Source organism: Mustela putorius, unplaced genomic scaffold (assembly GCF_011764305.1).
Source record: "Mustela putorius furo isolate JIRA1106 unplaced genomic scaffold, ASM1176430v1.1 tig00003869_pilon_pilon_pilon, whole genome shotgun sequence".
Classification (NCBI taxonomy): Eukaryota; Metazoa; Chordata; class Mammalia; order Carnivora; family Mustelidae; genus Mustela; species Mustela putorius.
Window position 1 is genome coordinate 9,387,716 of NW_025422021.1, and position 14,857 is coordinate 9,402,572.

Here is a 14,857-nt window from a genome sequence, read left to right on the forward strand (position 1 = left end):
CATATGCCGTTTTATAGATGAAGAAAGTAAGCAATTAGGGGCAACATATCTTTAAAAATTTCAATTCCAGTGTAGTTAACATAGAGGGTTATATTAGTTTCAGGTGTGCAATATAATGATTCAACAATTCCATATATTACTTAGTGCTAATCAAGTAAGTGTACTCTTTTTTTTTTTTTTTTTAAGATTTTATTTATTCATTTGACAGAGAGAGATCACAAGTAGGCAGAGAGGCAGGCAGAGAGAGAGGAGGAAGCAGGCTCCCCGCTGAGCAGAGAGCCCGATGCGGGACTCGATCCCAGGACCCTGAGATCATGACCCGAGCCGAAGGCAGCGGCTTAACCCACTGAGCCACCCAGGCGCCCAAGTAAGTGTACTCTTAATGCACTTCTGTTTCACCTGTCTCCCCGACCCCGCCTCTGGTAAGTGACCATCTGTTTGTAGTCTGTAGTTAAAAGTTTGTTTTCTGGTTTGTCTCTTTTGTTTTCCTTTTATTCATTTGTTTCTTAAATTACACATATGAGTGAAATCATATGGATTTGTCTTTTTCTGACTGGTTTATTTCACTTAGCATTATACTCTAGATCCATTTGTATTGTTGCAAATGGCAAGATTTCACTCTTTTTTGTGGCTGAATAGTATTGCATTGTATTATGTTTGTGCATCTATGTATATATCCCACATCTTCTTCACCCATTCATCTATTGATGGACACTTGGGCTGTTTCCAAAGTTTGCCTATTGTAAGTACTGCTGCAATAAACATAGGGTTTCATTTATCCCTTAAACATGGGGTTTTATATATATGAGTTAGTGTTTTCATATTCTTTGTTAAAAACTCAGTGGTGTGATTACTGGATCATATGGTAGCTCTATTTTTAACTTTTTGCAGAACCTTTATGCTGTTTTCCACTATGCCTGCACCAATTTGCATTCCCATCAACAGGGCTTGAGGATTCCTTTTTCTCTACATCCTCGTCAACACTTACTGTTTCTTCAGTTTTTAATTTAAACCATTTTGACAGGTATGAAGTGACATCTCATTGTGGTTTTGATTTGCATTTCCCTGATGGTGAGTGATGTTGAGCATCTTTTCATGTGTCTATTGGCCATCTGGATGTCGTCTTTGGAGAAAAGTCTGTTCATGCCTTCTGCGCATTTTTCCATTTTTAATCGGATTATTTGGTGTTCAGTTGTATGAGTTCTTTTTTTTTTTTTTCTTTTAGAATGCATACGAGTGGGGGTGAGGGAGAGCAGAGAGGGAGAGAGAATCTTAAGCAGGCCCCACATTCAATCTGGAGCGCAATATAGAGCTCAATCCCATGACGCCAAGATCATAATTCAAGCTGAAATCAAGAGTCGGACACCCAACTCAACCACCTAGGTGTCCTGAGCTGTATAAGTTCTTTACATATTTTGGATATTAACCCTTTATCAGATATGTCATTTGCAGATACCTTCTGCCATTCAGTAGGTTGTCTTTTAGTTTTGTTGATGGTTCCTTTTTTGTACAGAAGCTTTTTATTTTGATGTAGTCCTGACAGTTTACTTTGGCTTATGTTTCCCTTGCCTCAGGAGATATTGCTATGGTCAATGTCAGAGAAGTTACTGCCCTTTCTTCTAGGAGTTTTATGGTTTCAGATCTCACATATAAGTCCCTAATCCATTTTGAGTTTACTTTTGTGTATGTTGTAAAGAAGTGGTCCAGTCCATTCTTCCACATGTAGCTGTCCAGTTTTCCCAATGCCATTTGTTGCAGAGACTCTCCTGTTGTGTATTCTTGCCTCTTTTGTCAAAGATTAATTGGCCCTATAATCATGTGTTTATTTCTGGGCTCTCTATTCCGTTTCATCGGTCTATGTGTCTATTTTTATGCCAATACCGTACTGTTTTTATTACTATATCTTTGCAGTATATCTTGAAATCTGGAGTTGGGATACCTCCAGTTTTGTTCTTTTTCAGAGTGGCTTTGGCTCTTCTCAGTCTTTTGTGGGTCCATACAAAGTTTAGGATTGTTTGTTCTGGCTCTGTGAAAAATGCCGTTGGTATTCTGATAGGGATTGCATTAAATCTGCAGATTGCTTTGGATAGTATAGACACTCTAACGATATTTGTTCTTCAATTCCATGAACACAGAATGTCTTTCCATTTCTTTGTGTCATCTTCTATTTCTTTTATCAATGTTTTGTAGTTTACAGAGGACAGGTCTCTCTCCTCTCTATTTAGGTTTATCCCTAGGTATTTTATTATTTTAGTTTCAGTTGTAGATAGGATTGTTTTCTTAATTTATCTTTCTGCTGCTTCATTATTAATGTGTAGAAATGCAATGGAGTTCTGTACATTGATTTTGTATCCTGTGACTTTACTGAATTCATTAATCAGTTCTAGTTTTTTAGTGGAGTCTTTGGGGTTTTCTGTGGTCTTATGTCATCTGCAAATAGTGAAAGTTTTACTTATTCCTTACCAATTTGGAGCCTTTTATTTCTTTTTGTTGTCTGATTGCTGCTAGAACTTCTGGTGTTATGTTGAATAAAAATGGTGAGAGTGGACATCCTTGGCTTCTTCCAGACCTTAGAGGAAAAGCTCTCAGATTTTTCCCATGAGTTTGATGTTCGCTGTGGGTTTTTCATATAAGACCTTTATTCTGTTGAGGTATGTTCCCTCTAAATCTCCTTTTTTGGCAGTTTTTATCATGAATGGATCTAATACTTTGTCAAATAATTTTTCTGCATCTATTGAAATGATCATAAGGTTTTGTTTTGTTTTTTAAGATTTTATTTATTTGGCAGACAGAGATCACAAGTAGGCAGAGAGAGAGAGGAGGAAGCAGGCTCCCTACTGAGCAGAGTGTGTGATGTGGGGCTGGATTCCTAGGACCCTGGGATCATGACCTGAGCTGAAGGCAGAGGCTTTAACCCACTAAGCCACCTAGGCACCCCGAAATGATCATATGGTTTTTACCCTTTCCCTTATTGATGTGATGTATCACATTGATTGATTTACAAAATATTGCACAGCCCTTGCATCCTGGGAGTAAATCCCACTTGATCCTGGCAAATGATTTGTTTAAATGTATTATTGGATTCAGTTTGCTAATATTTTGTTGAGGATTTTTGCACCTATGTTCAGAGATATTTGTCCATAGTTCTCCTGTTTTTGCTGTTTTTGTTTGATTTTAAGTAATGCTGGCTTCATAGAATGAATTTGAAAGTTTCCTTTTGTCTTGTAGTACTTGAAATAATTTGAAAAGAGTAGGTATTAGCTCTTCTTTAAATATTGGTAGAATTTGTTTGTGAAGCCATCTAGTCCTGGACTTTTTTTTGGTGGGGCGGAAGTTTTTGATTATTGATTCAGTTTCATTGCTGGTCATCAATCTGTTCAAATTTTCTATTTTACCTGCTTCAGTTTTGGTGGGTTATATGTTTCTAGGAATTTATCCATTTCTTCCAGGTTGTCCAGTTTGTTGGCATATAGTCTTGTCATAATTCTCTTATAATCCTTTATATTTCTGTGTTGTCAGTTGTTACTTCTACTCTTCCATTTGTGATTTTGTTTGAGTCCCCCCCCCCCCCTCTCTTTTGGTGAGTCTTGCTAGAGGTTTATCAATTTTGTTGGTGTTTTTAAAGAACCAGCTCCTGGTTCCCTTGATCTGTTCTGTTGGTTGTTTTTTTTTTTTTAGCTTCTATTTCACTTACTTCTGCTCTAATATTTATTGTTTCCTTCCTTCTGCTAGCTTTGGGTTTTGTTTGGTCTTCCTTTTTTTAGCTCCTTTATGTATAAGGTTAGGTTGTTTATTGGAGATTTTTTTTTTGCTTCCTGAGGTAGGGCTCTATTGCTATAAATGTCCTTTTTAGAACTGCTTTTGCTGCATCCCAAAGATTTTGGACCATTGTATTTTCATTGTCATTTCTCTACATGTAATTTTTTATTTCTTCTTTGACTTCTGGTTGATTCATTCATTGTGTAGTAATGTGTTATTTAACCTCCATGTATTTGTGCTATTTTCAGATTTTCTCTTGTGGCTGATTTGTAGTTTCATAGCATTGTGGTCAGAAAAGATGCATGGTATGTCCTCGATCTTTTTGAATGTGTTGAGAGTTGTTTTGTGGCCTAATATGTGATCTGTCCTGGAGAATGTTCTGTGTGTACTTGAAAAGAACGTGTATTCTGCTGTCTTAGGATAGTATGTTCTGTATATATCTGTTAAATCCCTCTGGTCCAGTGTGTCATTCAGATGCACTATTTCCTTGTTGATTTTCTGTTTGGATGATCTGTCCATTGATGTAAGTGGGGTTTTAAAGTCCCCTGTTATTATTGTATTACTCTCAATTAGTTCCTTTGTGTGTGTTATTAACTGCTTCATGTGTTTGGTTGTTCCCATTTTGGGTACATAAATACTTGTAACTGTTATATCTTCTTGTTGGATTGTCCTCTTTATAATTATATAGTGTCCTCTTTAAATTCTCGATCACACTTATTACTTACATCTGTGTTGCTTAGGTCTCTGGTGCTTTGGTCCTATTCTTTGGGACATATTCCTCTGTCTCCTCATTTTGTCTCACTGTGGTGTTGGGAAAGTCAGCTACATCTCCGCTTGAAAGTAATGGCCTGAAGAAGTCCTGTAGTGCCTTCAGTGCAGTGTGCCCCGTGTACCAAAACTCCTGTGTGTACTGCATGTGCCCGGCTGTTGTGTTCTGGGTGCTTTTCCCTTCAGTTCAGGTGTCTGCAGAGGCTCTCTTTGCTTGTTGTGGCCAGTGTTTTGTCCCCAGCTGGGATGGGACATGCAATTTTAACAAAGTTTGCACCAGTCAGCTTACAAAAGGAGACCCGCTAAGCCAGGACCAGGGCTGGCCTGGGAAGATCCGCAGAGCACACCTGGGCAGGACACATAATTTTAATAAGCCGTGCCTTGAGCTTCTGCTCGGCCCACCACCACTGCCACCAGGACTCAGGACCCCCCAAACACAGGGCTTGGTGTAAACAAGTAAAGTAGTGAATGTTGGTGCCGCATCATTGCCCACAGAGGGCCATAACTTAATGCTGGGGCCTCTGGTGGTGTCTTCCAGCGCTCCTTTGTTACTAGAGAAGTTCCTCAGCAAACCTGCCCTTCTGACACGTCCTGTGAGATTGGTAAATAACTCTCCCTTATATCTCAGACATTTTTCAGTTCTTCTTTCTGTTTCTCCACAGACTTTTTGTCATGTCCCTATCACCCTCTGGATCTTCCAGAATGGAGACCACTGATTTTTTAAAATTCCGGGCTTTAAGTCCTGCTGATCTTAAGAACTTATTAAATTCGACCCCTTTCACTTTCAAAGCCAAATGTTATAGGGATTGTCTTCCCTGTGCAGGTTCTCTGGTGTGGTAGTCCGTTTGCCTCCCTTCCCCATGCCTATGGTTCCCTCTCTCCTGCAAACCATAGTGCAAGTCCGGTTAGTGCTGCCCACCCCCCCACCCACTGCCCCGGCCCCAGCCAACATTGTGTCTACCCTTCCTGCCCTCTTCAGTGTGGCCTATTCTCTACATTTACCAGTGGAGTCTGTTCTGCCAGTCTTTGGGTTGTTTTCTTGGTTACTCACACTGATGTGGGTTGGTAGCTAGTTGTGTCTGTGGGACAAGATGAAACTAGGGTCCTTCTCCTCTGCCATCTTTCCCGGAAGTCAGGGGTTAGCCTATTTGTCCAAGGTCAGACAAGAAGGAAGTGGTAGAGACGTGACTTGGACAGAGATGGACCCCAGAGCCTCTTGCTCCCCACAGTATAAGCCATGGACCCACAGCTTTGCGGCACCTGGAGCTTGTTGGAAATGTTGACTCTTAGGCTCTGCTGCAGACTGCCCGCATCAGACCCTGTGTCTTCACGAGACCCCCAGGTCATTCTCGACATGTCACTGTGGGACCAGCCTACTCTTCGCCACTGCTGATGGCAACTTCCTAATCAAGGGCACTTTCTCCATTAGGCAGGTATCCTGGGACTTCAGTACTTTGTGTCATTTGATGACACCTTGTAGTCAGATAAAACCTGTCTTCCCAGGGGAAGGTGCCCTTTTTTGTTTTTTGCCTTTAATGGGTCTTCCAGTCAGTGCATTGGGACAGGTGGAAGGGAGGAATGGGAGTTTTCAAGCTGTTCTTCCAATCATAAGCTCTAATTTTTCATCTTCATGATGGTAACCCAAGCACAAACTGGGCTCTGTGAGCATTTCCTCTTCTGCATAGCAATAAAGGTAATAAGCAACAAAACTGTATGTAGGGCATCTTCCCACTAAAGGAAACAAAGAATTGATGGTGTGCATAAAGAACTGAGAAAGCATTTTCAAAAAGAATCTGCTCCTTTTACATTCTTCCGTGTCAGGAAGAACAACAACAACCAGAATGAATACAGTTTCAAGACGCCTACACACTGACTTTGTGCACATGCCCCGACCTACATTCATCATTGTATTAAGGAGCCAAGACCCAGGTTATCAGAAATCAGGTCACTCTTGTACAAAGTGACCTATGTTGATAAGGAGTTCAGATTCAAGAGTTTGGTTCACAGTATTTTATAGTCCGTTCAGGGTACTTAAGCTTGCAGGCAGGGGCTAGAACACCCACTGGTAAGTCATGGGGTATGACAGGCATTGAAGTGTGAAACAAAAAGTCAGTGAGAATTAAAAGGAACTGTGTCTCCCCATCTGTGAAATGAGGAAGTAGAACTAAATTTCTATGCTTCCTTCCTACCTTAACGTCTTAGGATTTTATATAAACAAGCGTAATTATAATTACGGAGCACTTCCAAATAGTCTCCTTTACTCCTTACAAAAACCTAGGAGATTCCTATTATTGATCCTGTTTTACAGAGGAGGAAACTGGGGCACAAACATGCCAGTCACTCACCAGGTTATACTCTAAGAGGTGACGCTAACAACTTGCCCTCTCTCTTTACCGCAAAGATGCCTCTAGCTTCTCAACTCTTGTTACTGGTGCACTGGAATCACCAGTGGAAACAAAATGAGGCATTTCCACATGCAGGGCAGAGCCCTTTCCATAAATATTCATGCCATCCAGCGACTTCCTAAATAAGTGTCTAACTCGGCTACACTTCGAGTCCTCTGGGATCCTTCAGTGGTGCTGATGCCTGGATCCTACCCTGAGATTCTGATAGTCAGTCTGGTGTGTAGTCTAGGTATTGGGGTTTTTTTTCTTAAATGTTCCTTAGAAATTCAAATGTGCAGCCCAGGTGGAGTGTCTGTTCTGGATTTTCTGGGGTTGGGGTTGGTTCTGGAAGCAAGTTCCACTCACATAGCATCACGTACTGACCTTATATGTTAACCTTTTTTATTATAATGCAAGATTTTAAATTCTGCTACTTAAAGTGGATTCATTTCCATCTGTTTTGTTTAAAATTTTTTCTTAGAGTCTTTTAACTATTCCAGTATTTTATTACACACTAAGTTAAAAGAAAGGAAAAGAACACAAATTAATTCCTACTGAAAGCAGCCATTATGTTATTTTACTCTTTGGAAGCAACTTTTTCACAAATTGTGATTATGACTTTTGGCCCCTTCTGTGTAAAACAGGAAGTAATATCCCTGCATAGACAAATGGCAGTGCATTTTATATTTAAAAGTACAAATAAATTAGCTATTGTGATGTCCATCTATTTTTTAAAATCAAATATTAGTTATCACATAAGTTCCCCAAGAGCAAGAACCATGTCTGTGTTACTTCTGTATCTTCATCCCCAGACACAGACCTTGGCCTGTAATGGGTACTGTAAGACTTCTCTACAACTAATGAATATGGAAATAAGTGAATGAATTATAAATAGCTTCACATAATGAGGAAACGCAAACTATTGTACACTCATACCAAAAAATGACTATGTCAAAAGAAAATAGCACTTCTGTTTAAGACCTTCTCTCATTCTTTAAGAATGAGGTGTATCCTCAATTTTTTTTTAAAGATTTTATTTATTTGACAGAGAGAGATCACAAGTAGGCAGAGAGGCAGGCAGAGAGAGAGGAGGAAGCAGGCTTCCCGCTGAGCAGAGAGCCCGACGCGGGACTTGATCCCAGGATCCTGAGATCATGACCCGAGCCGAAGGCAGTGGCTTAACCCACTGAGCCACCCAGGTGCCCAGACCTTCTCTCATTCTTACAGGCCACATAAAAGATGTTGGGGAGGGAAGGACTGTAGTAATAGAGAATTGGGGGTTGTTGTTGTTGTTAGAAATGATGAGGGGCAGAGGGAGAGAGAATCTTAAGCAGGCTTCACACCTAGTGCAGAGACTGACACAGAGCTCGATCTCACTACCCTGAGATCATGACCTGAGTCAAAACCAAGAACTGGACACTTAACTGACTGAGCCAGATGGGTGCCCCTTGTTTGTTTTTTATTGAGGTGCAGTTAACACACGGTGTTACATTAGTTACAGGTGTACAACACAGTAATTAGACAATTCCATACATTGTCATATTCAACCCAAGTGTAGCTGCCATTTACCATAAAATGCTGTTACATTATTAACTATATTCACTATGCTGTCTCTTTCATCCCTGTGACTTACACGTTCCAAAACTGAAAGCCTGTACCTCCCACTCTCCTTTATGATTTTCTTGTTTCCTCTCTATACCCTTCTCCCCTCTGGCAACCACCAGTTTGTTCTCTGTTTATGTGTCTGTTTCTCCTTTGTTTGCTTTTTTATATTCTGCGTCTAAGTGAAATCACATGGCATTTGTCTTTCTCTGACTTATGTCACTTAGCATTATACCCTCTAGTTCCATCCATGTTGTCACAAATGGCAAGATCTCTTTTTATGGCTGCATAATATTCCAGAGATCATGTATACCATATCTTCTTTTTCCATTCATCTAACAGTTATTAAACTACACCTGTCTCTTTCACAATGACAGGATTTTAAGATTTGAGAGAGAAAAAGCACACATGAGGGGAGGGGTAGAGGGAGAGAGAATGAAGCCCGACACGGGTCTGGATTCATGACCGTGAGATCATGACCAGAGCCAAAAACAAGCGTCAGATGCTCAAGTGACTGAGCCACAAAGGCACACCTTACAATGACAGGATCTTTTTTTTTTTTTTTTTTAGGTTTTGTTTATTTGATAGATCACAATTAGGCAGAGAGGCAGGCAGTGAGGCAGGCAGAGAGAGGAAGCAGGCTCCCTGCAGGGAGCCTGATGTCGGGCTCAATCCCAGGAGCCTGGGATCATGACCTGAGTCAAAGGCAGAGGCTTAACCCACTGAGCCACCCAGACGCCCCACAATGACAGGATCTTAACACTTACACCTATCTACTGGTTATTTCCTTATGCACTAAGCTCTGGATAATGAAAGAAGTACATGCTCTCCCTGTAGTTTGGGACGGTGAATGTTCTAGAAGTATGAATAGTAAAATTTTACCTGACCTCTGCTAACGTGGGTCTGTCACTGCTTGTTTCCCTGGAACAGTCTGAGAGATGGCTTGGGGGAGAGGGCGAAGAGTGACCGAGGCCCTTAAGCTCTGCTGACTCTACAGGAATTGCACTTGACTTCTTCACTCCAGTGTCCTCATTAACCATTCCCTGGTTGGTTATGTGTTGTGTGGCACGTGGTCTACCCTTGCACTGTGCTAGACCAGTTTTTTCCTGATTTCTGTCTTCTAATTCACTTAGAGGGTTTAACCATGAATCCCTCTACAACTTTTCTTCTAGATTTCTTGGGATCTGTTGGTTAACGTCTCTGTAGACCTGGCCTCAGCCACTGGTCTTCAGCACTTTCCCCATCCTAACAGCTGGGCCAGATGCCTTTCAGAGTCCGCAAAACCTGTTTTTTAAAGGTACAGGAGAAAAAACACTCACTTCCCCTGTGATTGTAAACAGGAACTAGTGGAAGAACAGAGACCTACTGGCTTTTTTGTGGTAGTTCCTGTTTTGAGATCCTTAAGTTCATTTTCTTCATCTCTTTGAACTTGCTTTTTCCTCAGTGGTTGACCCATGATTAGACCCTACCCTCTGGTCTTAAGGAACTGCCTTCAGCCATTTACTTCATGCTATGCCTCCTGATCACAACTCTCATTACTTTGTTTTCTCAGCCTTAAGGTTGTACTTATCTGGAACCCAGGCACCTAGAGCATTTCACTCTTTTCTTCTTTAAAACAGAACAGTCTATTAACCCCAATCTGTCTTCCCACATTGTCCTCTCATGAGGTAGTATGCCAGGGGTCAGTTCTCATTACCATGTTGTCATGTAGGATAGAAGGCTTGATCTTACCCTTACTTCCCTAATGTGGACAATTTAAAGCATTACCACTTATATCTGCCCCACATTCCAGAACAGTCCCAACCCCAAAGGCATGACCCCGTGTGAGACTGTGCAACCAGCAACAAAATGTCAGTGTTTGTAAATGGATCCAAGGATATTCCTATTTATCTTCTACTGTCATTCCTAGGCATTCCTGTAGAAATTTTTAAGAGGGAGAGGAAGGGATATAATCCTATCAAGTATTGCCATGATGTCCAGTGCAGGAAACCTACACCATAGTCCAAGTACAGCCACGGGCACTTGGAACAATGACGGTGATTACAGATTGTAGTCATTAATCTGGGTAGGTCCAGGGGACTCTGAATAAAGGTTCACACTGATCTGTCATTAGAAAGTACCCATCACATTTCTTTGGGTGGTAAAACCTGTCTGATCTTCAAAGAACCAAGATTCACTATATAATACTTAATAGAAAACTATTACTTAATTTACTGTACAGATGATACATTTTACATTGGAAATTTATTCGGGACAGGGCATGCTATTTGCTTTAATATCTGAGCTCTATCTCCATGCCTTAGTTTCATTTAGATTGTGATAATCTAGCTAAAGAAGTTTCATAAAATTGCTTATAAATCTAAACAGAAAACTTTGGTGAAGAAAATATTTTCAGGCCCATCAGTTCTACCACATCAGTCCTTGGTGATCAGTAGTGCCACAGCCAAACTGCTCTCACGTCCAAAATATCTTCTCAGAAGAGAGCAACTTTGCCACAAGAACTCTTACTCTTCGTGCCATGGTATCATTGCTAAACGACATCTCCCAATTTGTAGGGATCTCAAATAAGGCGATCTTTCAGATCAGTTGATGTCAGTTGATGTCAAAAAAAAAAAAATGAACAGTAGAGCCCAAAGGAAAAAAAGAAAACCTTCAATCAAACAAAATAAAATCTTAAAAACTTGAGTTAGCCTTCATTAAATAAAAAAACAATTAGGTTATTTATAATTTTAGAGTTTCACATATATAATGCTGTGTTAATAAGCAATGAACACTTTCATAAAAAAATTTATTTCACACTTTTATACAAATATCCACAGGTATTTTCTAATCATAATTTTACAGTGCTACTTAGGATTAAAATGTATCAAATGCAAACAGACCCAGTGACTTGACTTGAGATGACATTTTTAACAATAAACACCATGATGTTCCTTGTTGGACCAGCCTTCCACCTCTTCCCTTATAGGACATTCTTTGCTTTCTAACAAAGATCTACAGACACTTTCAAAATACCAGCTCCATGGCAACCTATAAAGCCAGTATATTTGGTTACAAGGTACCTACCTAAGCAAGAAACCTAGATTTCAAACACTGGTATGACCTGTTTTAGAGAAACTTTTGTAAACAAAGTATCATTTGTAAAACCATCTTTGTGAATGAAAGTTCCAAAGTACAATGAGAATAATGTCCTTAGTATCTTCAGAGCATACAATTTCTGTAAAGAAAAAAAACTCTGAAGCAACAATTTGTTCCAACAAATTAGCACCTGTTTGCTATTATTCCCCATCTAACTTAACATTTTGAAGTATAGTAATTTTTAAAAATTTGGATTTCCTATCTTGTTCATTGTCTCTTGAATGTATAGAAATGTTTTCCTCTTCTGCCAGTTCATTTTTACAATTAAAACCATTGAAAACTGTAGTTAGCGTAGTCCCAAAGTAATGTGGGGGGCTACAGATAGGGGAGGAGACAAAAACCAGAACACTGACTCACCGATTAAATGGTTCCAACATTTAAAAACATAAAAGCCGTGATGTTCTGACTTCCGGGATCAGATACTCAGTAGTCTCGCACTGGATCCGTCTGGACCCACCATAGGCACCGACCCTCTCTTTCAAGTCCTGACAGTACAGTGTGGGCAGCAGGGCTTACACCGCACCCAAGTCCAGCAAACCAACCCATTATTTCCAAGAGTTCCTGAAAGTTACAGCACAAAGGGTGCAGAAGACCTCACACAGGGCTCTAAACTCAACAATATGCGTTGTCCGGTAAGAATTGAGCATCTTACGGTTAACTTCTCTTTCTGAAACAGTTTGGGTCTGGAAGAGGGGGGTGAGGGCTGTCAGGAAGGGAGATGTAATAACTTACAAAGGATTTTTTTTTTTTTTTTGCATGAAATTCAAACCCATGACCTCCCATGTTCTAATTCTGATTGTTCAATCCAAGGGTAAAGTGGAGAATCTTTGGCCTGTCAATGACAAAACGGTCGTAAAAAAAAAAAAGAAAGAAAAAGAAAAAATAAATAGCATATACAAGTAAGTCTAAGGTAGCATTCAAGTCTGTTGCACCTGTGTGTGTGAGCAGGAAGGGTGAAAGCTGTATGTTACCTGGTGGGAGAAGTGTTCACACGTCTAGGAAATGGGGACAGATGGCAGGATGGCAACGCCACCTATTGCACATTGCACTGAAGGTAGCACTCTGAAGTGAAACACAGCTACCCGAGGGCACAGTCTGGTGCTGCCACTGCTCCCTTGCGGCTCTCCGGTCCTAGGGGAGGGAGGTGTGCAGAGGCAGTGCCAACCACCGCGGCCGGCCTATCAGCACAGTGACCGTGACTGGTGCCGTCTTCAGCTATGCTAGGGGTAGGACAGGGCGGGAGCACCGCGGGGGAGGCCCTACTGGGGCCCAGGCAAGTCAGCCACACCAAAAACAAAGGCAACCCGGAAAGTTAAATTAAGGCAGTTAAAGAAAACTCCATTCCAACAGTCTTAAATTCGGCTGTGCCAGACCAGAGAGCCCCAGGCTACACGTCAGCGTCCACAGTGAAAACTGTCCAAGTTCGTACTGGGCGTAGTCTGTCTGAAATTAATATTCAGGGATCGAGCAGGCTCGCAAGTCCACTTAGATGTCGGAGTTGGGCGGGGAAGAGCAGTTTGGGTACTGGGAAGCTTTTTTTTGGCCCCTCTTAGGAGTAGCTTTCATTTTCATTCCACCTTGTGATCCACTGTTTTTTTTCAAGGTTATCAATGTATTTTTCATCTTTGATCTCCCGCTCTTCCTTCCGGATCCTCACAGCATGGTATCGGGGAACGCTATCGTCGTACCTGGAGCGTTTAAAGAATCCGCACTGATCAAAGGGAGAGAGAAGCAGAAACAAATTAAGGATTGCAGGAAAAGCAAGTGCACAAAATGGGAATGTCTAAGCTTCCTGTTCAGCTACGCCTACCTCTGGACGAAGGGAAAAAAGACATGGTTTCTTTTAAGAAGGAACGAGCAGGTTGAAAAGACAACAGCCATTGGGGATAAGCGGAAGAGAAGACAGCTGTAAAACTAGAAGGAAAGTCCGTTTTTTCCATCTTGTCTTTACATTTTATAACAATGTAGTAAGCTGCCTCTTTACTAACAATTTCAGAGCTCTGGAACAGTGCTTCCGTTTTTTATAATCACAATACTCTGTTTAAAAGATCTCAATTTTGGATTAGATGTTAAAGAACAATCTTTTTAAAGGCCACGAACTAAAGAATATTTTGTGTCCTTGTCTCACTAACAAAATGAAATCAAATCACCCATATTTTTACAGATTACTATTCGACTATGCCAGTGTTCAAATGAGTCATTTTAAGAACTTTCTCTCCTCCGAGGCTAAGTACACATCTCTCATGAGCTGTAAGATAATATACACTGTGTGGATTTCCTGTTGTGCTTCCAAATTTAAGCCGTTTCATTAAATCATGTAGTAACCGTGTCCTATAATAAAATCAATCAGGTACTGCAAAGAACTTGAGGAAAGTATGCCATTAAATTTCAGAGCACCCCTAATTGTTTTTTTGCAGAAGACATTTACACGTAAATTATTTATGAATATATATTTTATTCATTTTTTTAAAAATATTCAATCTGATCCAAAGTAGATTTTTATGAAGAACATATCAGGAAAATTTTTAATCAAATTGAAATTTTTAAATGAATAAAATATGTTTCATGGAAAAGATGTGCTTCGATTTAAATGCAGCTAGGAGGAGGATGAGGAAGATATTTGGAATGGTTAATGTGTATCATGTAAAAATGTCATGGGGCAAAGTAAAATTAGATTCAGTCATCACTAAATCATTGGGAAAAATGGACCAAGAAGTTTTGTCGTAAGGCCATTTCCACATTCCTTTATTATTTTGTGCAAAAAGCCAAAATACCTGTTACAAAATGTGGCTCTTGCTTCATTTTAAAAGAGGAGGAAGTCAAGGGTGGTATGTAGAACTGAAATGGAAAGGCTGGGATTCATTGTGACAGTGTCATGGAAAGGGATTATAGGAAGAATTCCATCCCCTCGTGCCCACATAAATGGAAAAAGGAATTACCACCAATTCCTGTTTCCATGGATTTACAAACAAGGGAAGCAAAACACAAACTTAAAATCAATCAAGACCCAAAGTTGAATAAGATCTCTAGGAACATGAAACAAGGTCAAACTCCATTACAACATATTGAAACCGTAACTGTCCAGAGCATTTTTATATTAGAATTTTGTATAATGAAGGTCACTTGGTAAAGAGCGATCTTCTGAAATTGGCCATCGTGTCCACCAGGTCAACACATTCATAGTTTGTTGTAGTGGTCTTTGACCC

At 40.3% G+C, this 14,857-nt stretch overlaps 2 protein-coding genes across 5 annotated transcripts in view; one reads left to right on the plus strand and one right to left on the minus strand.

Moving 5' to 3' along the window:
- Positions 1 to 13,272, plus strand: part of LOC106004982 (tropomyosin-1, isoforms 33/34-like) — a 68,102-nt gene extending 54,830 nt beyond the window's left edge. The window contains exon 2 of one of the 3 annotated variants that reach the window (XM_045066570.1): positions 13,255 to 13,272. The gene's annotated coding sequence lies outside the window, so the exon portion shown is untranslated. Of the gene's footprint in view, positions 1 to 186; positions 268 to 13,254 lie in introns of those variants that run through there. The other 2 variants (XM_045066568.1, XM_045066569.1) reach the window with 2 other exon arrangements.
- The window catches only part of ITGA6 (integrin subunit alpha 6), a 77,529-nt gene continuing 73,956 nt past the window's right edge, over positions 11,285 to 14,857 (minus strand). Inside the window, exon 27 of one of the 2 annotated variants that reach the window (XM_045066567.1) lies at positions 11,285 to 13,362. In XM_045066567.1, the coding sequence (XP_044922502.1) occupies positions 13,201 to 13,362 (162 nt within the window). In that variant the 3' untranslated portion in view covers positions 11,285 to 13,200. The remainder of the gene's footprint in view (positions 13,363 to 14,857) is intronic. The other variant, XM_045066566.1, reaches the window with a different exon arrangement.